Genomic DNA, 19,165 nt, shown 5'->3' with positions numbered 1-19,165 from the left:
AAGAAGCTATATTTTCTCAGTATAGGGCTGTGCGAATATTCGAAATTTCGAGTACGAATAGAATATACTCCTTGCGATTCGATTCGTATTCGAAATGAAGCCGACCATCTGTCCTAATGTCATAATGCATCGAGCGTCATGGCGTTGAAATCTTGTACAATTCGTTGCCTGTACCGTCTGATGCTTCCTGTAAACTGAAACCAAAATTGGGGGCCGAATTCACAAAGATTTTTGTTCGTAAAAGCTATTTGTCATACATTGGCTGACCGCCGTTGCTAATAATATGTCAAGCATTGTCCTTCGCTGACGTCGGTTCTTAAGAACTGTTTTAGCGTAGGAACGTTTTTGTGAAATCGGGTCTTGGTTTGTAGAAAGTAATAAACCTTATAGCAAATTATTTCGGGTGCTGTGGTGCTTGCCAGTACCTCTTTTGGGGTTTGAATGGTTTTAATCTTCAGATATACGAAAAAAAAAAAAAGAAATCGGAAACATTACCTGAGTACACATTTAACGTTCTTTGCCCGCACAGAACACTTTTGCGGCGCGGCGCCTTCGCGCTCCTGGAACCCGAAGAACGACCGTCGCAGGAAAAAAAAGAAAAGAAAAGAAAAAAAGACAGCCTCGATCCATGCGACTGCTTCCTCCGTTTGCGATCCTCTGCTGATTGCAGCGAGCGAGCAGCCATCAATTGGCCATGGATGCCGCTTGTTTGCGTCGATTAACCTTCTGCTGTGCTCGCGCTGCTGCGACGGTCGATCGTCTCGCATCTGCTGGGATGGGGGTTATAGCTTGCTCTGAAGCTGACGCATCAACGTCGTGGGCTCAGCGGACTGTTCTTCCTCCGGCCTATGCCCCACTGGCGCCGTCGCGGAAGACGACCGTCGAGGCAAGGATGAAAAAAAAAAAAAAAAGAGCGAACACCGCGGTCGTTCTGTCTGTGTTCACAGCGGGCCCGACTGGGGCGGTCGAACAGGAAAATGAACCCTTTTCACGTCTGCTGTGTACCCGCTGTTTACGTGATTACACTTCCGTCAACAGTGGCGAAAGCGAACTGCTGCTGCCGGTGGTCAGCCCCTGGAATGCGGCTGCCGGGCGCCTTCTTTCTTTCTTTCTTTCTTTCTTACTACTTTCCGTCTGTCCCTCGTTCCCTTCATGTCCACAATGCACTATAGCTTCTCCCCCGCCTCGTCCAGTAATCATGACTTCTCTCTGTGACCTGCTTGTGTTGTGTAAGCGCACCATATAATGATCGACGCAGTGAACCCTTCTCTCTCACAACTCGAAGGCACTCCGCGGCTTGGTCCGAGTCATGCGTGGTGGAAATGACGGGAAAAAATCGGGACCCATTATGGCTGAAGGCAGATTTGTTCTCGGCGGAAACCTGCTGGAAGCATCTTGGCCAAACACTTCGCGAACGCACACACCCAGCTATTCTGGCCACTTGGCGATAGCGGCGAGCGGTTTCTGCTCGCAAACACGCAGTCTATATAGCTGGCTGCGCACCAGATTTGCGAACGCGGGTAGAGGCGACGCGATGTTTGCATCGTTCGTTTGTGTTGTACTGTGGAGTACAACGCAAACACGCTTTTCACAAACACGGCACAGACTTCTCGTCAACAGTTAGTTTCCATCTACAAGATTTTCCTTTTTCATAACTTGCAAAGGTTTTTACTGGTGACTAGTAACAACCAAGCGTGTTTCAGGGCTAAATATGGTCTTGCTGCAGAGGTTGAAAGCAGCGCTCCACTTTACATGTAGAGAAAGTATAAGCTTGCTTCAAGAAATAAATGCAGCACTGGTGATCAAATAGGCTATTGTATGCTTGGTGTTGCGTGCATTTGGATGCCAAGCGTGTTGTTGAGATCATAAAGCTCTGCGCCGAACAACTCAAGGGCACGAACCTGTCTGCTCGCTTCAGTTCCTTGTTTTCCACGGGCCACCCGGCTTGCGTTTTTTTTTTTTTTGCTTCTTGTTTTCGATTAAAGCTGTCTGTTCTCGCCTCCGCCTCGTACGTTTCGTCTCTGTTTCCTGCATTCGTTGGGCTGTGACTCTCTCCGTCGACGGTTTGTGTTTTCACTCCGCCGCTCATCGCTTTACCGTTTTGTTTTCTTTCTTTCCCCTTTATTTTTTCTTTCCCCGCGCGAATGTGACGGAAGGTGACTACAAAGTACATCGCGGACTTTACTCCGGTGAATATATTCGTTTTCATTAAGAACACTACTCGAGAGGTAATCATGTTTGGAAATCACTGAAGAAGCGAAAAAGGGCAAAAAAAGTGAAATAGGGGGCCATTGTCAGGGGTGACAAGTACAAATGAAGAAGTGAGTGCACCTAACCAGTTTACATGTGCACTGTACTTCACTACACCAACCCGCACGTCACGTCAGTTCGTCATTTCTCCATTCACACATCACTGCACTTCACCGCACCGACGCTCACATCACGTAAATCGCCAAGTCTGAACAACGCGTCAATGTCAACAACAGCACCACTCACAAGGCATTGTATTCTGCGAGTGCTCGTAGAAGATTCCTTCACGCAGGAAGCTCCAAACACTATGAGCAACATGATGCGCCCAAACATGATTACCTCTCGAGTGTTCTTAACGAAAACGGCCATATTCACCAGAGTACGCGATGTCCCTCTCGTTCACCTTCCGTCACCTTCGCGCAGGGAAACAAAAAAAGAAAAAAAAAAGAAAAAAGAAAAACAAAGAAAACGAACAAAAAAAAAGCGTAACGCGATGAGCAGCGAAGTGAAAACACGGACCGTCGCTGGAGAGCCACAGCCCAACGAGCGCCGGAAACACAGACGAAACGTATGAGACAGAGGCGACAACAGACAGCCTCAATTGAAAACAACTAAAGAAAAATGCAAGCCGCATGGCCCGGAGAAAACAAAGAACTAAGGCGAGCAGACAGGTTCGTGCCCTTGAGTTTGCCCGTATGTGGTACGGGCAAAAAGACCAGGGCCCGTATTTGCAAAGAAGCTTTTATGCGAGAACTGTTTGTACATATATGACCAGTTTCCGAGCAGCTACCGATGTTGTACATATATTTAGCGAGGGCGGCGACCCAATGGCAAACGAGCCTTACGGACGAGAGGCTTTGTGAAATCGACCTTACTTGCGACTACGTTGACACTTGTGTGCTTCGCTATTCACCACTTTAACTGAGACAACACCTTTGCAAGATAACTTTTGAAAGCTTGGCCATAGACATTCACCTTGCCTCCCGAGAAAATTCGCGTCTTTAAGGTTTGCCCGTCGATTTTGCTTGCGCAGAATACAGGCCACCGCATCTTCGTTATGCGTCGCCGCGTCGCTCAGCAGCTTGTCCATATAGCGAGGCCAATCCCGAAGTGCAGTGCATTCGTAGGCCTAGGCTGATCGCGCAGGCAGTGCACGATTCAGGGCTTCTGGTGCGTATAGCGATTCTCCTATGGTATACCACGGTAAGGAAAGCACAGTGGAGAGAGAAGCTGTGCGGTGATTGTTTTACGGGTATTTTTGTGCGTTCTGCACGCGTCCTTGGGAGAGTCGTGCACGTGTCTGTATCAAACTCACGGGCCGTAAGCTGTTCACCGCGGCGTGGCATTGTTGCTGGCCTCGCCGCGTCTGGCAATAACCCTAGTGTTATACGGGGCAGCCGACGCAGATAAGCTAATGTGGACACGCGCGTATGCATGCGCCCAGCATACGGAGCTGAGTTCACAGCCTTTATTCACGCTTGTTTTTCTTTTTTTCACGGCCTTACGCTCGTCCTCCTCCATTTTTATTTCTCTTCACTCTTTTATTCCCCTTACCCCTTCCCTGTGCAGTACTACTGTTGAGGTCACCTCCTAAGCGAGAGACAGTTACGGTACTGCACTTATATTTTCTTTTTCCCACTTCAAAGTCACTTACTACTAGCCTTTACTGGCTGCTGGCTTTTAGAGGCCGCCTCAAATGGAAAGCGCGGTTTTACGTTGATGAATATGTGTCATATGTGTGTCAAAATGAGCCAGTAAGGCAGCTAATTCACCAAAGTTTCGCTAATTGTAACTCGTCAATGAAAGTTTATTCTACCTACAAGTGAGGAAATTTGAGCGATTTTTGTTGGCACACCACTACTTTCGAGGCAAAGCGAACCGTCGCCCTGTATGCATGAAATAGCTGAGCTGTTGTCGTTGTTACCGCTGCCGTTATTATTCAAAAGGCGACGAGAGGCTGCGAAAATTGGCTAGCGGCGAGCATGCTATCCCAGTGTGATAAAATAAAGACATCTGCTGATAAAGGAAAATCACAAATTAAAAATGAAAGAACAACTAAGTGTTGACGTCATGTATGTTACACACATGCATTGCAGAATTATTTGATCATAAGTATGGAGAACTGTCGAATGCATGCATATTTGTGAATGTAGTAGCTACACGTGAATGGACGGCAACGTTCTCTTTTAGTGAGCCTACTTGGGTCAAGACTCAAGAGCCGCGCATCTCTGTCATTTCCCGAATGCAACGTCGTGTCTCTCGTCAAACGAGAGGCGTGAGCTATGGTCTGGTTGATCGAGGCTTGCCTCTTGTCAACAAATATTCGAAAACTCCTTAACGTGTCGGTCGATGACTGCGCGATTGACAAAACTTAACATTAGGAAATTCAAATAAAAAAGAAACTGTGGCCGAAGGTTGTGTTAAGGTACGTTAAAAGACATATTTCTGTAAAACGAACCGAACAAAAATTTGAGTAGATGCACCGTTCCTTGCGCAAAGTGCGTGGCTGCACTGTTTTCGTCTGATGGGCCCTTATTTTGCCACGTTTTGATCACCGCTGCCATAGGAACGATTTGAGTAGCATGAGCGTAAGAAGTTTCAGCCAACGTTGCTATAAGTAACGTTGGCTTTAGCACGGCTTAGCATTAATCGCGTTCGTCGGGCATCCACCTAAGTGTATTCTTCTTTTTTTTGTTATCATCATCATCATCATCATCATCAGCCTGGTTACACCCACTGCAGGGCAAAGGCCTCTCCCATACTTCTCCGACTACCCCGGTCATGTACTAATTGTGGCCATGTTGTCCCTGCAGACTTCTTAATCTCGTCCGCTCACCTAACCTTCTGCCGCCCCCCGCTACGCTTCCCTTCCCTTGGAATCCAGTCCGTAAAGGCCGATCCACACGACGGACCAAATTGCTCTTTTGGACCGCGGTCCGCGCATCACGTGATAGGACGTCACCAGTTCGTGCGTACCGCCGTTCGCCCGCGCTAGACCGCGGCCCTCGCGGTCCAACAAATCGCCGAGGCTTTTCCCGCTTCCGTTTTGGCGGCGGACCGCATGCAAACCGCAGCGATCTTGGCTTAGCCAACGAATGTTGTCCGGCAACAGAGTGTCTTCAGCCAAATCCAATCTAGTTTTCGGCTCAGCAAAAGCCAGTCAAGCCAGTCGTTTCATGTTCGCCGTTCCGCCTACACGTTCGTGCAGCAGATATATTTTTTAAACACTGAGTCCTGTTGGAGTGACGAGGAGGTTTTTTTCATTTTGTATACCTCGTTGAGCAGTTCCCGGCTTTGTGGGACTCGAGCCGGTATGATAACAATGATAACACTCTGGCCGAGAGTGTAGCTGGTTGATCCGCTCTGCCGTCTGCTATGGCGGTCCGCCGTGTGGATGTGCTCTGCGCCGGACCGGACCGCGGTGGGCCGTGACGTCGCATCACGTGACCGAGCGGCCCGCGGACTTGGTCCGTCGTGTGGATCGGCCTTAACCCTTAATGACGATCGGTTATCTTCCCTCCTCATTACATGTCCTGCCCATGCCCGTTTATATACATTCAAGTGGGCGCTTTGCTCTTTTCATAAGTCAGAGGTGTTGCGCGCGCTACGTCGGTAGGTGTCGAAGATGACGCTTTCACGGGGGAGTAATGAGTAAGAAGAGTGTGCAGCCAAAACTTGTGAGTACTTTGGGCAAACTTGTCTCGAGCCCCTTTTGACGTATTGTCGTTAGACGGAAACTCGCATTTTCAGCCACTTTGGTGCACGCGCACGCCTTAAGGACTGGTGGCGAAAGTTGCGCCGGCGTGGCTTTAACGACATCACGACAGCATCGTCTCGCGGCGATAACCTTTGCAGTGCTACAGAAAAGGCGATGAAGCGTGTCTTTATGGACCTGTTGCACATCAGCGAACGCGCCGAGTCTTCGAGGCTAATGGCAGCCTTTTCTCTCTCGTGGGCGTATTTAATGATTCGCAAGTGGCAGTTCCGTGCCTTCATAGGCGTGTGCGTAGCGGAGATGAAGCATCGACAACGACGCCGTTGACGTGGATGGTCTTCCGCGCTCGCTCGGCTGTAGAGCGAAAGCTATTGTGATGCTGCAGCGAAGGCTATGCCCTGGTTCTGCTGTCCTTGCCGTTTTTTCTTTCTATTTTTTTTTCGGATACTCAGCGGCATGTGCATGTTATTCTGAAATTCGTGCGTCTTCTCTTTGGCCGATTTAAAAGCCATCCAAGTGAACAGGATGCGTATACTTGCGACGCTGACCGTGAAGTTTATCGTAACGGCCTGTGCACTTGTTCTCACTGCGCGCTTCTTCGAATCTCATGGCGACGCATGTATCATTCGCATTCGTATACCAATGCGGCGTATGCGAGCAAATACAAGTAGCTGACTCGGGTTGGCGTCGCATCAGCCTCGGCGCAGAGGCTTCTGGGGCGCGATTCACACCTACATGGAACCTCGTTTCCTGTGCATCATTATATGTAGTTAAACCCCGCGCTCGCGCTTGTGTATATGAGCATGGGGCCTCACGGACTTAGAACCGCACAGGGCGGGTAATACGTAAAACCCGACAAAAGCGAGTCGATCCAAGCTTGCCGGGCAGAATTACACGCGTGCAAACGCGTCAGATCGTCGGGTCGATCGAGTGTTTGTCGCGTTGGGCTGGGTCAACTCGCCTGCATATGCTAAATCGATACCGATGCTCTTGGAACATTGCGTATAATACAAAACGGCGCTGAGTTCGGTCGCGTCGGACTTCCGTTGTATCGAGGGAACCAGGCGAAGTTCCGTCCGCACGCACGTTCTTTTGTCTTGCCTCGATGCAAATTGCACCGCTTGAATTACCGACGAATTCACGCGAACAAATATTCGTGCAGGGCTGCTCCAGCCCGACCTCTGACTCGACTCGTTGGCGGAGGGGCGCAAACCTGCCTGAACTGTTGCGCGAAGCGCACGTACCTCTGCTATCGCCAGCGCTGGCAAATGGACGCTCGCGTTGCCCCTGCAGCTCTTCAGCAGAGAGCGTCACGACAACGCACGCGGGACTCTCGTTGGAAACGTGTGCATGGCTGAAGCGCGAAGAGGGTCGACGTGTCGAGTGTTTGGTCTCGCATGGCCCCCGCCGAGTGCTCGTGCGAACCCAGCCCGGGCATCGATAAACCTGCAGCGTTCGTGTGTGCAAGCGTGTAGCTCGAGCACCTTGCGGTGCTGCCGCGAATGCCCGCGGATAAAAGGAAACTGCTCTTCTAGCAGTCCGCGACTCCCGTGAGCTCGAGCGTGCACCTGCAAATCTCGAGTGGTCGTCGGCCGTACATGCAGAGGCGTGAGATATACAATGGTCTGAAGTGGGGGGGGGGGGGGGGGGGGGGTAGGCGCGACGACGACGGTGGACGAAGAAGGAACACACATACACGCACACACAGGGCGCCCTGTTTGTGTGTGTGCGTGCGTGTGTGCGTGTGTGTGCGTGTGTGTGTGTGTGTGTGTGTTATGCTTAGCCAACACGCCCAACTATCCATCCTAACGTCATACAGAATGGGGTAGGGGGAGCGAGCGATACGGACGGTGCGCTGACGCGCGATATCGCTCTGCTCCCGAGGCGCAAAAGGCGTGTCCCCTTCCTTCCTCTAGCCTTGCATGTAGCTGTCCGCGACCCCAGGGGGAAAAAGAACAAGAAAGAAAAATAGAAGAGAAGAATAGTGCGTTGCCGTGGATTATACGGAGCAGCGGCCGGTCGTTGTCGGCGCTCAACCACCGATAACGCTACACGGCGGCACCCTTGTTACAACGGCTTGTCACCGCGACGGCCGCCACCGCTCGATGCGGCATGGAGGAGCCCTCTCGAGAAGAGAGGACGTGCGGCGCGGGTTGCGGACGGCGTGCAGTGGTTTTATGGTTCCCCCCGCATCTGCGCCTCTGCCATACCGTCTCCAGCGATACGCGGTCCGCACTCTATGCATGCTGCGGACAGCGTAAACACACGCGCACACACACACACACACACACACACACACACACATATGATGTGCCGGGTCTCAAGGACGTAAGCGTCTGTCGCATCCTTCTGGAAGAAGGAATAGTAGGAGTATGCGCTATGAACCGGTAACGGGTCGGTTGCCTGTGCACGACGCGAATGACCGGCTTTCAACCAGCGTGCGGTGCGGCGGCTCTGCCTGCGTGTCGATGGCGGTTCCGTCACAGAGGTCACCCCGAGGGGAATCGCCGGGCGACCTTGGCTTCGTTTCGATGCGCGGGCGATAAAAAGGAACCCGCCCGTTTCCTAGCTCGCGCTCCCTGACGCCCGCCCCGCGTACTTCCTCGCACATTTCGCGATTTCCGCTCAGGGAGCTCACTCGTTGTGCTGCGGTGGCCCCGCGCGACGGCCCGAAGGAGATAAAGCGGCGCTGTTAACCGCTATACTGTGGACGGCGTCGCGCAGTTGTTGACCCCCTTTCTGCGCGTGAGCAGTGCGCCGCAGTGGTCGCTCTATAGCCGGCCAAATGCTCGCATCTATGTTGTTTGGCATTGCTACTGGCTTTGCTTAGCTGTGGCCATGTGTACGTGAGAGAGGGAGAACGGAGGGATAGAGCAAAGCCACTGAGTCTAGATGGCGTTGGATAGAGACGAAATAAATGAGATAGATAGATAGATAGATAGATAGATAGATAGATAGATAGATAGATAGATAGATAGATAGATAGATAGATAGATAGAGAGAGAAAACATTTGCCGTATCTTCTGAACTACAGACCGTGGTCTATATAAGGGGACGGCCTACATATATAAATTCATCTTCTAAGGCCGTGCGCCCGTGCAAATAAAAATAATTTAAAAAAGGCTTATTTGCTCGCGCCTGAACCTGTTTAGCTTGCTAAAGGACATAGTGAAATCAGGTAATGCTCTAATACATGTTGTCTAATAAAGGACTGTCTTACGGCTTACCGACTGTATACTAGCAACGTAAAATAAAAAAAAGAAGCTTAATTTTAGCCGAAGTTAGTCCTTGGAGGCCATACACAAGCGCGGACTAAGTGAGAACATTTTATTTTAACCCGAATTTTCCCATGAGGATTAGCTAGCTGCGATAGTCCAGAAACATAGCCTAGCTGTCTCTCGCGATGCTCGGTCCGTGTGTACCGTAACTATGAGGAAAGGCAGGAAAGTCAACCAAGTCATTTTTGACATGCTACACTGCGGGAGAAGACAAGTGGAGAGGTAAGGGGTTCGTAATTTTGCGAGGGAGGTGTTTTCCGCGAATTAATTGAGGCACCATCTTATCTGCGACATTACGTTCGACGGAGAATCCCGCTTGCTGAATTCCAGATGTCTACGAATGTCGTGAGCGGAATGGGACTCCAACTGATATCTTGAGCCTACAGCCTCAGCGTACGACGGGGTTCTGTAAATTTGAGTACTTTTTTCTCAGCTACTGCGGTGCCGGTCAGCTTTGAGATACCTTGCATACATTAATTTGGCGTCGGCGGTATCTCAGTGCAAACGTTCTTCACATACGTTGTTCATGTATGCTGTTACGGCGGAACGAAATGCGAACGGGAAGAAACGAGGTAGAACGCACCTCGCGCTTAGTTAATTGAAATTGGCATGTGTGGTCATAGTCTAACGGGATCCAGTAGGTGTGCTGTAGCCCAGCAACTAAGCGTCTGTGAATGAATCGCACTATAGCGTCCCACATACACCGGCGACTTTCGACAAAGACGTGTGCGCCTTCTATAGTATATTCTTCTCGTGCCCGCGTTTCATTCACCAGCGTATGTCCCGGCGTGACGGCACATATGCATATTAATTTTTTGTGCTCGTCCGCTTCTACGAGTAGACCAGCTGATCGGCTAGAATTGTGCTGTCTGCCACAGGCAATTTAAAAAAAAAAATGAAAGTGTTATTGAGACACCCTGTATATACTTCCTGTGACAGTTTAGATTCTGGAGGACCAGCGCTTAGACGAAGCGCAAAGAAGAAGAAGAAAAAAAAAGATTCCACCTCCATTCCGCTCTGTGAAAGTGGGACGTACAGAGAAGCTGGTGCAGACCACCCAAGCACCGCCACCACCACGAGCGACGCACTTCACGCGCGCACGCACGTGTGCGAAAGTGCAGTATACATCCTGGTTCTTGCCTTGTTGCCTTATTGAACCAAGGTAATGTTTAAAGGTTTATTGAGTCGGTAAATGCGTAAAGTTCGACTTACACACAAGCTGCGGACGTGATAGCTTCGGATTGTTATTTCAATACACGAGAAAACATAAATCTGTTACGCGGAAACTGAAAGACAAAGCCCTTTTCCAGCTGCCGTTCGAGGTCTGTGTGAGTGGCCGCGGCCGCTGGGTGGCTTTACCCTTAACAGCATAGTGCTAACGTGGACACAGCGTGGACACAGAATGGAGGAAGAGGTCAAGAAAGTTGGCAACCAAGTACAGGCTAATTGAAAGTGTAAATAGACAACCAGGAATCATCAGAAAGAAAGTGGGGAAAAACAGAGACAGTGAATTGTATGCAAAGAATGAAGACAAAAAAAGTCCATGGAGATTTGCAAGAGTATGAAGAAAGAAATTAGGAGAGAAAGTCTGTACGATGACACGAGCGGAAGTGCCTTGCTACTTGAGGCCCGAGCTGGTTGCCTAAGAACAAAAACATACCGGAGCAGATATTCGCAACTCGATGAGGCGTGTGTATGCTGGAGCGAAAATCCGGAGGCCACTCGGCACATCATAATGAAATGCGAAGGGATTCGCCCAGTGAGATCCGTAGGTAACGTACAGCTTCCAGAAGTGCTTGGATTTGAAATGGGCGGAAGCATCAACCAGTCAGCAGTCGTGAGAAGCAAGAGACGATTGCAGTACTGATGAAAAAAAAAAAAAAAGCAGGGAAGAGATTGATACGACCGGATCCATTACACGCATAGGCGGCGCTACAAGGTAGATAGAGTAGTTTTGAGGAAGAGAAAAAATATTAAAGAGATGTATGCAAACATGTTAGAATTAAAAGCGTGTATAGCATACCTGAGTAACGCAAGCAGGCTATGTGACCATTTGTGACCACCCTGTTTCGAAGGGGATGCCACTAAGTCATCATCATCATACATCGTCATTCTTGTACTCCCTCCGCCTAGCGCAAGTGCGTTATTGAAGCAATTGAATTCCTCAAAGTAAAATGAGTCAGAAAATTCGTAAAGTACTCACACGCAACCTGAAGACATGATAACGTCTGGTTGTAATTCGAACTACACTAGAAAACACAATTCTGTTACGCGGAAACTCAAACCCGAGGCCTTCCAGCTGCCGTTTGTTTTGGGCCCTGCGCCTGTGCAAGTGCGTTATTGAACTAATCGAATTTCTCAAAGTGAAAAATGTCAGAAAGTTCGTAAAGTACGACTTACACACAACCTTCAGGCATGATAGCGTCTGATTGTAATTCGAATGTGCGAGAGAAAACATAATTCTGTCGCGCGGGAACTCAACACAAACCCCCTTTTCCAGCTGCCGTTTGTTTAGGTGAGCACGCTTCGAAACATTGCCGACCGAATAGACAGCTTCGCTGTAAAAGAGAGACATACACATTGTGCTGCGTTTATTTTTCTTTCTGCTTCGTCTAAGCACCGGCCTTCCAAAACCTGACCCATGTTACACCAGCCGGCCCAAGTTTCCTTATCGAATTCAATGTGCCAGATTTTGTGGCGGCGATGGTCGGTAGTGATCTACGAGTCGTTCACATCTGTTCGCATTACTATAATAGAACCGACGCCTCGTGTGCGTGCGCACTCTGCAATCGTTCTCTTCGGTTATTATAAGCTCGCGTTGTTGTAATTGATTGCCTGTCTTTGACGCGGCGTCTTGTGGACTTCTTCACGAAACGTTAGACCAACATTCCCTCAGGGTGGCACGTGAGCACGATAACGTCACAACCTTTCATTATTAGTATAAGTGAATGCATGCATGTATGTGTGTCATAGTATTCGCGCTTCCACTGCCTGCATTGCAGAATCTAGGTGCGTGCCTTTTGGATTTTCACAAGCGCGCGGGGAAAGCGGGTATACTCGTATATTACTTGCGAGTCAATGCTCGCGCGTGTTTACAGTCATTCAGTGCGAATTGTGACGGTTCCCCGGGAAGCTATATATATCTACGTCTGAAAGTGGCGCCGCAATGAAGCGGACGGATGTTATTCTAACGCGCGATATCGGTACGTCGTCTTTGTTCGAACGATAACCAGTGTAATTGTTAATGGGTGGAAGAAGGGCAACGCTAAGATGGCGACCTTACAATGTAACTGGTGGGGGACAAGTCTCACTGCAAAATTTCGAAGTCCTATAGCAAAAGCATGCATGGCTACCGGCCTCGGTGGTCGGGCGTTCAACACTGCTCGAAGGGCTGCGCGTGCTCGCAGGCTCGCCGACACCACCCTCGGACGGCGCCGTGCCAGCTGGTCTTCTTTCAACTACGACCGCTGACCCTCGCAATGACCGCTCTCACCGTGGGTAAGTAGGTGGACGCAACATTTGCACGCCGACGGCCTACAGCATCGCCGTAGCGCTGCAGTGTGGCGATCCTCATTTACCTGTATAAAGCCACGCAGCAGCGTCGTAGCTTAAGAGCTGGGCGTTTCCATTCCGAGAGGTACATACAATGTGTATACGTGATGTATGCGTCCGCTGTCGCGCTTAACCCGAGAACGCGTTTTGAGCGCTGTTTCATTTGTCCTGCAGAGCTTCAGAGTAACATTCCATTGCACATTGCGTACCCCCTTGTCTCCTGTTCGCGTGCAGCCTCCGATACTTTCTGTTCATAGGCTGCATTCGTCGAACGATGCAGCTAAAAGCAGTGTCTTGATTTTTTCGGGTGTAAGTATTACGACACCTTCTTGTTACGCGCACATATAGGCTTGGAAGCGTTTTGTGTTCTTGTATTTTGTCTCTGCAACCTCAAAAGACCACTACAGTATGACGTGTAACAATATCTAAATCTTGTTATACCCTTGAAACCCCAAACATGTGGTCGAAATTAATGAAGTTCTTGCTTTCCTCTTTTTTTTTTTTAAAGAAATGTTATGTTATTATCTTTATTTATTTATTTCTTATTTTTATATCTTTCGTGTGTTAGCCCTGTCCCAAGAAGTAAAAATAGACATAGACATACGCTTCCAAAAGATACAGAAGAAAGGAAATACACTGGAGGTTGCAGCGTATGGGACGTATTATCGATACGAGGCTTAGATGTCAGTGTGGGCCTTGGATTTTTCCGTGCTTGCTTGACGCAATTTGTTCTTTACAGTCCAATTGGGCTCCTTCCCGAGTGAAAAAAAAAAAAAAAAAGGAAACTCCAGCTTTTCATTCGAGATTCTTCGATCTCTCGCGCTCCTCTTCAGGGCACCGATTTAGTATCCCAGTTTTTCTTTTTTTTTTTTCCCTGGACGAGCAGTTGTGCTTACCACTACCCTCCCTCCCTCCTCGACGCTTGCCCTTCGTCGCAGATGTTTGGCCAGTACAAGGAGGACCTAGGGGCCTTCGCCAAATCCGAGGCGCTTCGGCTGAAGCAATTAGAGAAGCTGCGCAAGAAGGAGGAGAAGCTCGACCAGAAGGAACTCAAGCCGTACCGGCCGGAGTGGCAGCGAAAGTGCTTCGGTGAGTGCAGCGCATGCGTGCTACCGTTTCCTATATGCTTCTGCTTTTTTTTTTTTGTATACGTTGTGTGCATTTGTTGTTGCTTTTTGTTGTTCGCGAAAGTAACACCTCACGATGTGTTTGTAAAACATGGTGGCTCACTCTCGCTCTCTCTCTCGGAGACAGTAATGCGTTATTGCTTTCGAAAAGAAAACTCAGCCAGGGCGACTTCCGGGATTCCTCCGTGCATGAGAATGCTTAGCCCGCGGAAATCAGTGATACGGTGCGGTGACGCGAATGGTGCCACGGCGAGGCGCGAAATTCAAGCTCAAATAGCACATAGCACGTGCTGTATACATGTGGCGTATACGTGCCATTGCAAAAATCGCTTTCCTGTAGACCTGTTTGAATTCGGCGTTGCGCGATGGTGCCACGAGGGCTGCCGCTAACGTCTGCACATGTAGTGTTCCGCTGTTGCGCAAATGATGATGTATATACGGACACGCTAAAAGCATCTCTTGCCTCCAAAGTGGAGCAGCAGCGCAAAAAAAAAAAAAAAAATTGGCAAGGGTTTAAAAATAGCGCCTATACAGGGGAGAGAAATAGGCAGAAAACGAGCGCTAACGTGCAAATATTTTTTTTGTTTGGCGTAGTCAGTTTTATACCAATTTTCGAGCAGGTCTAACACTTGTCCAGAAATACTGCTTTCTTTCTTGCTTCGCGGTCCACCGCCTGAAGCGCTCTATAGACATGCAGGCGTGGGGATGCGTGTCGTACGAATTATACCAAAAAATTGGAAAAAGAAACAAAGAAACAAAAGAAAAAAGGAATGCTTAGGAGGAGACCGACTTAGTGTCGTGATGGCGCGTATAATAATACAGGATTGGGACGCAGATCCGCCCGACGCGGCTCCAAGGACACCTTGCCGATGCGTTATAGTGCGCGCCCTACAGATATATATACGGCCTTGTGTGTATACACGGCTGCGGGCTGTTCGCGACTTGCAGTGTGACGCGGGAAAATCGCACGGAAGCGTCCTTGATCGGATGCATGCACGGAACACTATACACTCGCGAGGAAAAAAACGCCGTGTAGCACTCGCGGGCGGTATATATAGTACGCTTTCTGCACGCAATAACGCCTGTCGGTGACAGCGGTCGTCCTTGCCTCTCATTATCTGTTAATGCAATTGACGGTTTACCAACCGAGTCACCTTCAGTGATCGCTGCTGCTTCAATGATAAGCCTAGTGTCATCATTAGGATGCCCTAGCTAAGATACTGGTTTTTTCACACAGCGGAATACAGCCGCATTGTGCGCAATGTACACCTAGAAACCCTTCCCGCCCTTTGTGCGCTTTATTGCTATCTTCTTGTAACCTAACATTGAGACAGCTACCCGTCTGCCCTATATAAGTAAGACCTACCGCATTTCAGGGGTATCTGTATACTTTTTCCTATGATTGATATTGCAAGACCTATCTTCCTTAGCAACAGGATTAGTTCTGACGCAAAGCTGTGCAAGTTATTTTTCGAGCAGGGAAAACAACATCGATAGCTGCTCTTTGTCCTATTTTCTAAGGTTAGTGGGAGATCCTATGAACGTAAGGGATAACAGCTGTGCTGTTTCTTCGATCATGTACCTGAGGCTCAATGCTGTGAGGATCAGTGTTTAACTTACTATACGCAAGTTCTCCGAGACTGAGACAAGAAAGTTGCTAGGGTACCCTGCCACCCTCAACCGAGCGATCTGCGAACTGAAACTAGGTTCTATCAAATGATAACAGGATTTTGTTAGTGCATTATGCAAGCAAGCATGAACGATACCTCTCTTAACCAGTTTTGAATGGGCGGATGCATAGCATAATAGAGGCTTATTGGCCCGCGGCTCATACTTCCAGCATACATGTTGCCGGGCAAACAGATAAAGAACTTACTTTTCTGAGGTCGCACGTCCGTGCTCGTTCATCTCAAGGAGGCGGTCATGGTTCCTCGCCTCTCACCTTGGAAACGCACAGAGAGGCAGTGTAATCGAATGCTTTGGCAATGCGACCGAGTTTCCGCGACAAAAGTTTACAATAGGGATATAGCTTCCCCATATACGTTAGTTTCCTGCAAAACTTACAAGGGGAAACCCTGGCGCTGGTGTCGACGGAAGCTGCAGGTATATGGCGCTTCTGCCATCGTGGGAATTGCGGGTGTGGCGCATGGATTTGCCTGAACTTCGTCCCTTTGTATTCTAACGGCTTTGTGACTTTGCAGACTGATCTTTCTTTATTTAAAGAAAATATTGCGTTATAGAAATTCGACTATTCGCGACAATTACGCATGAGAGCAGGTACTAGTGGCCTTGCTGTGTTTAGAATTTAAAAAGAAATCTATGAGTGCTTGGCAATTTAGATAGAAAAATTCAGCGGGGATGTAGCGGTAAATTCGAAAGAAATGCGGTGGACTTACGTCGCACCCCTTCGAGATCTCGCCACATCGCAGTGCTGTTCAGGAGCTCTCTCTCTCTCTCTCTCTCTCTCTCTCTCTATATATATATATATATATATATATATATATATATATATATATATATATATATATATTCTTTCTCACAATCCTAATGCTAACGCATTTAGAAAGCGTATAAGATTGCAAGAATCCTTGAAGCTTCAAGCAAGAAGATTAGACAAAGCCATGTCTCTTGTATAGGGTAACGTTCGCAGCGCCAGAGTTCGCTCTAGTAATCTTTGTGGCAAACTCTATGCTCGATTTAACGAGGAAAATTTTTCGGTAAAGTATAGATTGAACTGGGGGGGGGGGGCGCAGTGCCAGGATACTTCTCGTCGGAGAATTTTCGGACCGAACCGTTACGTGAACCAAATTGTTTTCTTTTTCTCTCTTTATTGTCTCTGCATTCCACTAAATAATAATGTCAAGTCGAGTTGTGCTGCTAAATTACACTTCTACACCCCAAGCTTCTTCTCTTAGCGTAAGCAGAGGCTCGGTGTGCCTGAAAAGGACGCAAGAGCGATCGATAGACTAGTGGCGACGTCGCCGTCGAGTTCCCGCACCAGCTGTCGTGACGTCGCGGATTTCGATGGCATCTGCTCATGCCGGTCTCACTATAAATGTTTTTCGCTTAACGAGGAGCCTACGTTGCATTCTGTAAATACCAAAGGCTCAACCGCGTAGCAAGTTTCGAGATACTATCCTGCCACCAAAACCTCTACGAAAAGAATATGAAATCAGTGACGTCAAACTGTGACGTGCCGCTACGGAAGAGTTTCGGCGCGAAATTTAGGAAAGGGAACTTTGGCTTTAAATTTCTCCACTGTAGTAATCGACCTTCTTTTTTTCTTCTGAGAAACGAATGAAAAGTAAGTTTCGATAGATTTGTTTACCCGTGTTTACTGATTCAGTGTTGCTCGCGCATGCTTTGCCAGGCGTTATACCGCCCCTGCTTTGAGTCAAAGTCCCTCAGTGAGGCTGACACATAACCACAGATAGCGCCGATGGAGGCGACGTGTGGACGTATAGCGTCGATGAGTTGTGTGTGTGCGTGTGCAAACCTGTACAAACAGCATTTTCCTTCGTGTCATCAGTGTATGAATGCAATTTACGAACTCTAAACGGAGCTCGTTACGTACTGGGAGCTGCGGCAGTGCAGCATACCAACCCTGTCCCGTACGCTTACGTCGACTAAGCGAGAGCTCTGTTCTCGGTGAATGCGTAGGGACTCGAGCTCGTCGATTAGCACCAATCAGTCATTTTACGTTGAGTGCAAGTTTTTCTTTACCGCCCCCTTTACCGTAGCGCGTGCAGCATTGGGACACGTTGCGCCGTCGGCGGGTGGCCCAACTCCGCGCGAGGGGCCCGCATCAAGCGGAACGCGAGGCGACGGAGCGTGACGCGCCCGCGCCGGCTTGCGTTTCGCCGCCACCGGCGGAGACGCAACACCGGTGGCCGCGTTTATTCGGTTCGGTTTTAGGGGCTGCCCGTGCCCTTACTTACGCCACCCCCCCTTTTCACACGCACGTGCACGCGCGAGGTGAACGCAGAGCAACGTATCGCGCGCTCGTTCGGGGTCGCGCGCAGCCGACGAAGCGTGCACTGCCGGTGCGAGGGCCCACGGACAGGCGGCGGTGTCCCCCGGCGGGATGGGAGGTTCCGCATCCGGAGCCGGCCGCGGTGTGTGTCTCCGCATCGACGCTAAGCGAACACCCTGTCAGTGGCGACGGAAGGCCGGGGCCACACTTAGGTTTAATCAGTGACGCCACCACAAATGGACTTGTCGTTGCCGTCACAATACATTGAACATAGAGCGAAAGAGAGAGAAAGAGAATTAAGAAGAGAACGTTGTTTAGTTCCATAAAGTAACAGTCCACGGGACAGGACAAACGGAACTAGCTGACGTGCTCTGATTAGCTATAACGTGTACCGACCAAACAAAGTCAACCTTCTTTCTTTCTTTCTTTCTTTCTTTCTTTCTTTCTTTCTTTCTTTCTTTCTTTCTTTCTTTAAATGCAGGACGTCTGCAACAAAAATGTGTTCGTGTTCATTCATGTGCATGATATCTGTCGTTTGAACGTAAGCTAACGTGTTGGTCTTAAAGGGACACTAACGGCAAATATTAAGTCAAGCTAAAGTGATGGACTAGTGCTCGAGAATCTCTAAGGCGTCAATATTATCGCGAACGGAGCCTTAATAACCGAGAAATTGAGGTAAATGCAGGACATGATTAGAGACTTCCCCGAGATATTCAAGTACTTGCCCGATGACGAAAGCAGTCCTTGTTAAATTCTGTCGCTAGTACTCGACCACTGGTTACAAAAACGTCAATGTATTGCATTATAAGACGAAATGAAATGCTACTTGTCCACTTCTATTTCATTTTTAGAAAAAATAACTATAGGAAATAGCCTTGACAACGACGCGGCTGGTCTAAAGGTTTCGTTTTCGCTCGACTCTGCGCCGCCCACGTTTTCGCGTTTCAATACTTTCCTGATCGCGTAGCGCTGCGCTGGTTTTGCTGGCTCGTAAACTCACACTAACTGCAAGCGGCAGAGAATCCAACTCTCCCCCGGTTGGGTGGCGGGAGATTTGAATTTCGAGAAAGTAATTCGGACCCTTCAGATGAAATTTTCTCGTAAACTAAGTCTTTTCTTGGTACGAAACAAGCATTGCGTTGTTTCTGGAACGGTATTTATACTGTCCACGGGGACTTAGTATTTGCCTTTAGTGTCCCTTTAAGTTTGGCGCGTGCTTGTCATGCATCATTAAAACTTCTTTCTGCATGGGCGAGTTGGTGCATACTTG

The 19,165-nt window shown here is 48.9% G+C and overlaps 1 protein-coding gene across 3 annotated transcripts in view; it reads left to right on the top strand.

Annotated features, from left to right (window-relative positions):
• Positions 1-19,165, top strand: part of ClC-a (chloride channel protein 2) — a 152,464-nt gene that overhangs the window by 74,886 nt on the left and 58,413 nt on the right. For 2 of the 3 annotated variants that reach the window (XM_075681263.1, XM_075681264.1), the window contains one exon: positions 13,734-13,884. In XM_075681263.1, coding sequence (XP_075537378.1) covers positions 13,734-13,884 — 151 coding nt within the window. Of the gene's footprint in view, positions 1-12,650; positions 12,742-13,733; positions 13,885-19,165 lie in introns of those variants that run through there. The other variant, XM_075681265.1, reaches the window with a different exon arrangement.

The sequence above is a fragment of the Dermacentor variabilis genome, chromosome 2 (assembly GCF_050947875.1).
Source record: "Dermacentor variabilis isolate Ectoservices chromosome 2, ASM5094787v1, whole genome shotgun sequence".
Classification (NCBI taxonomy): domain Eukaryota; kingdom Metazoa; phylum Arthropoda; class Arachnida; order Ixodida; family Ixodidae; genus Dermacentor; species Dermacentor variabilis.
This window is presented reverse-complemented; position numbering and strand designations above follow the sequence as displayed.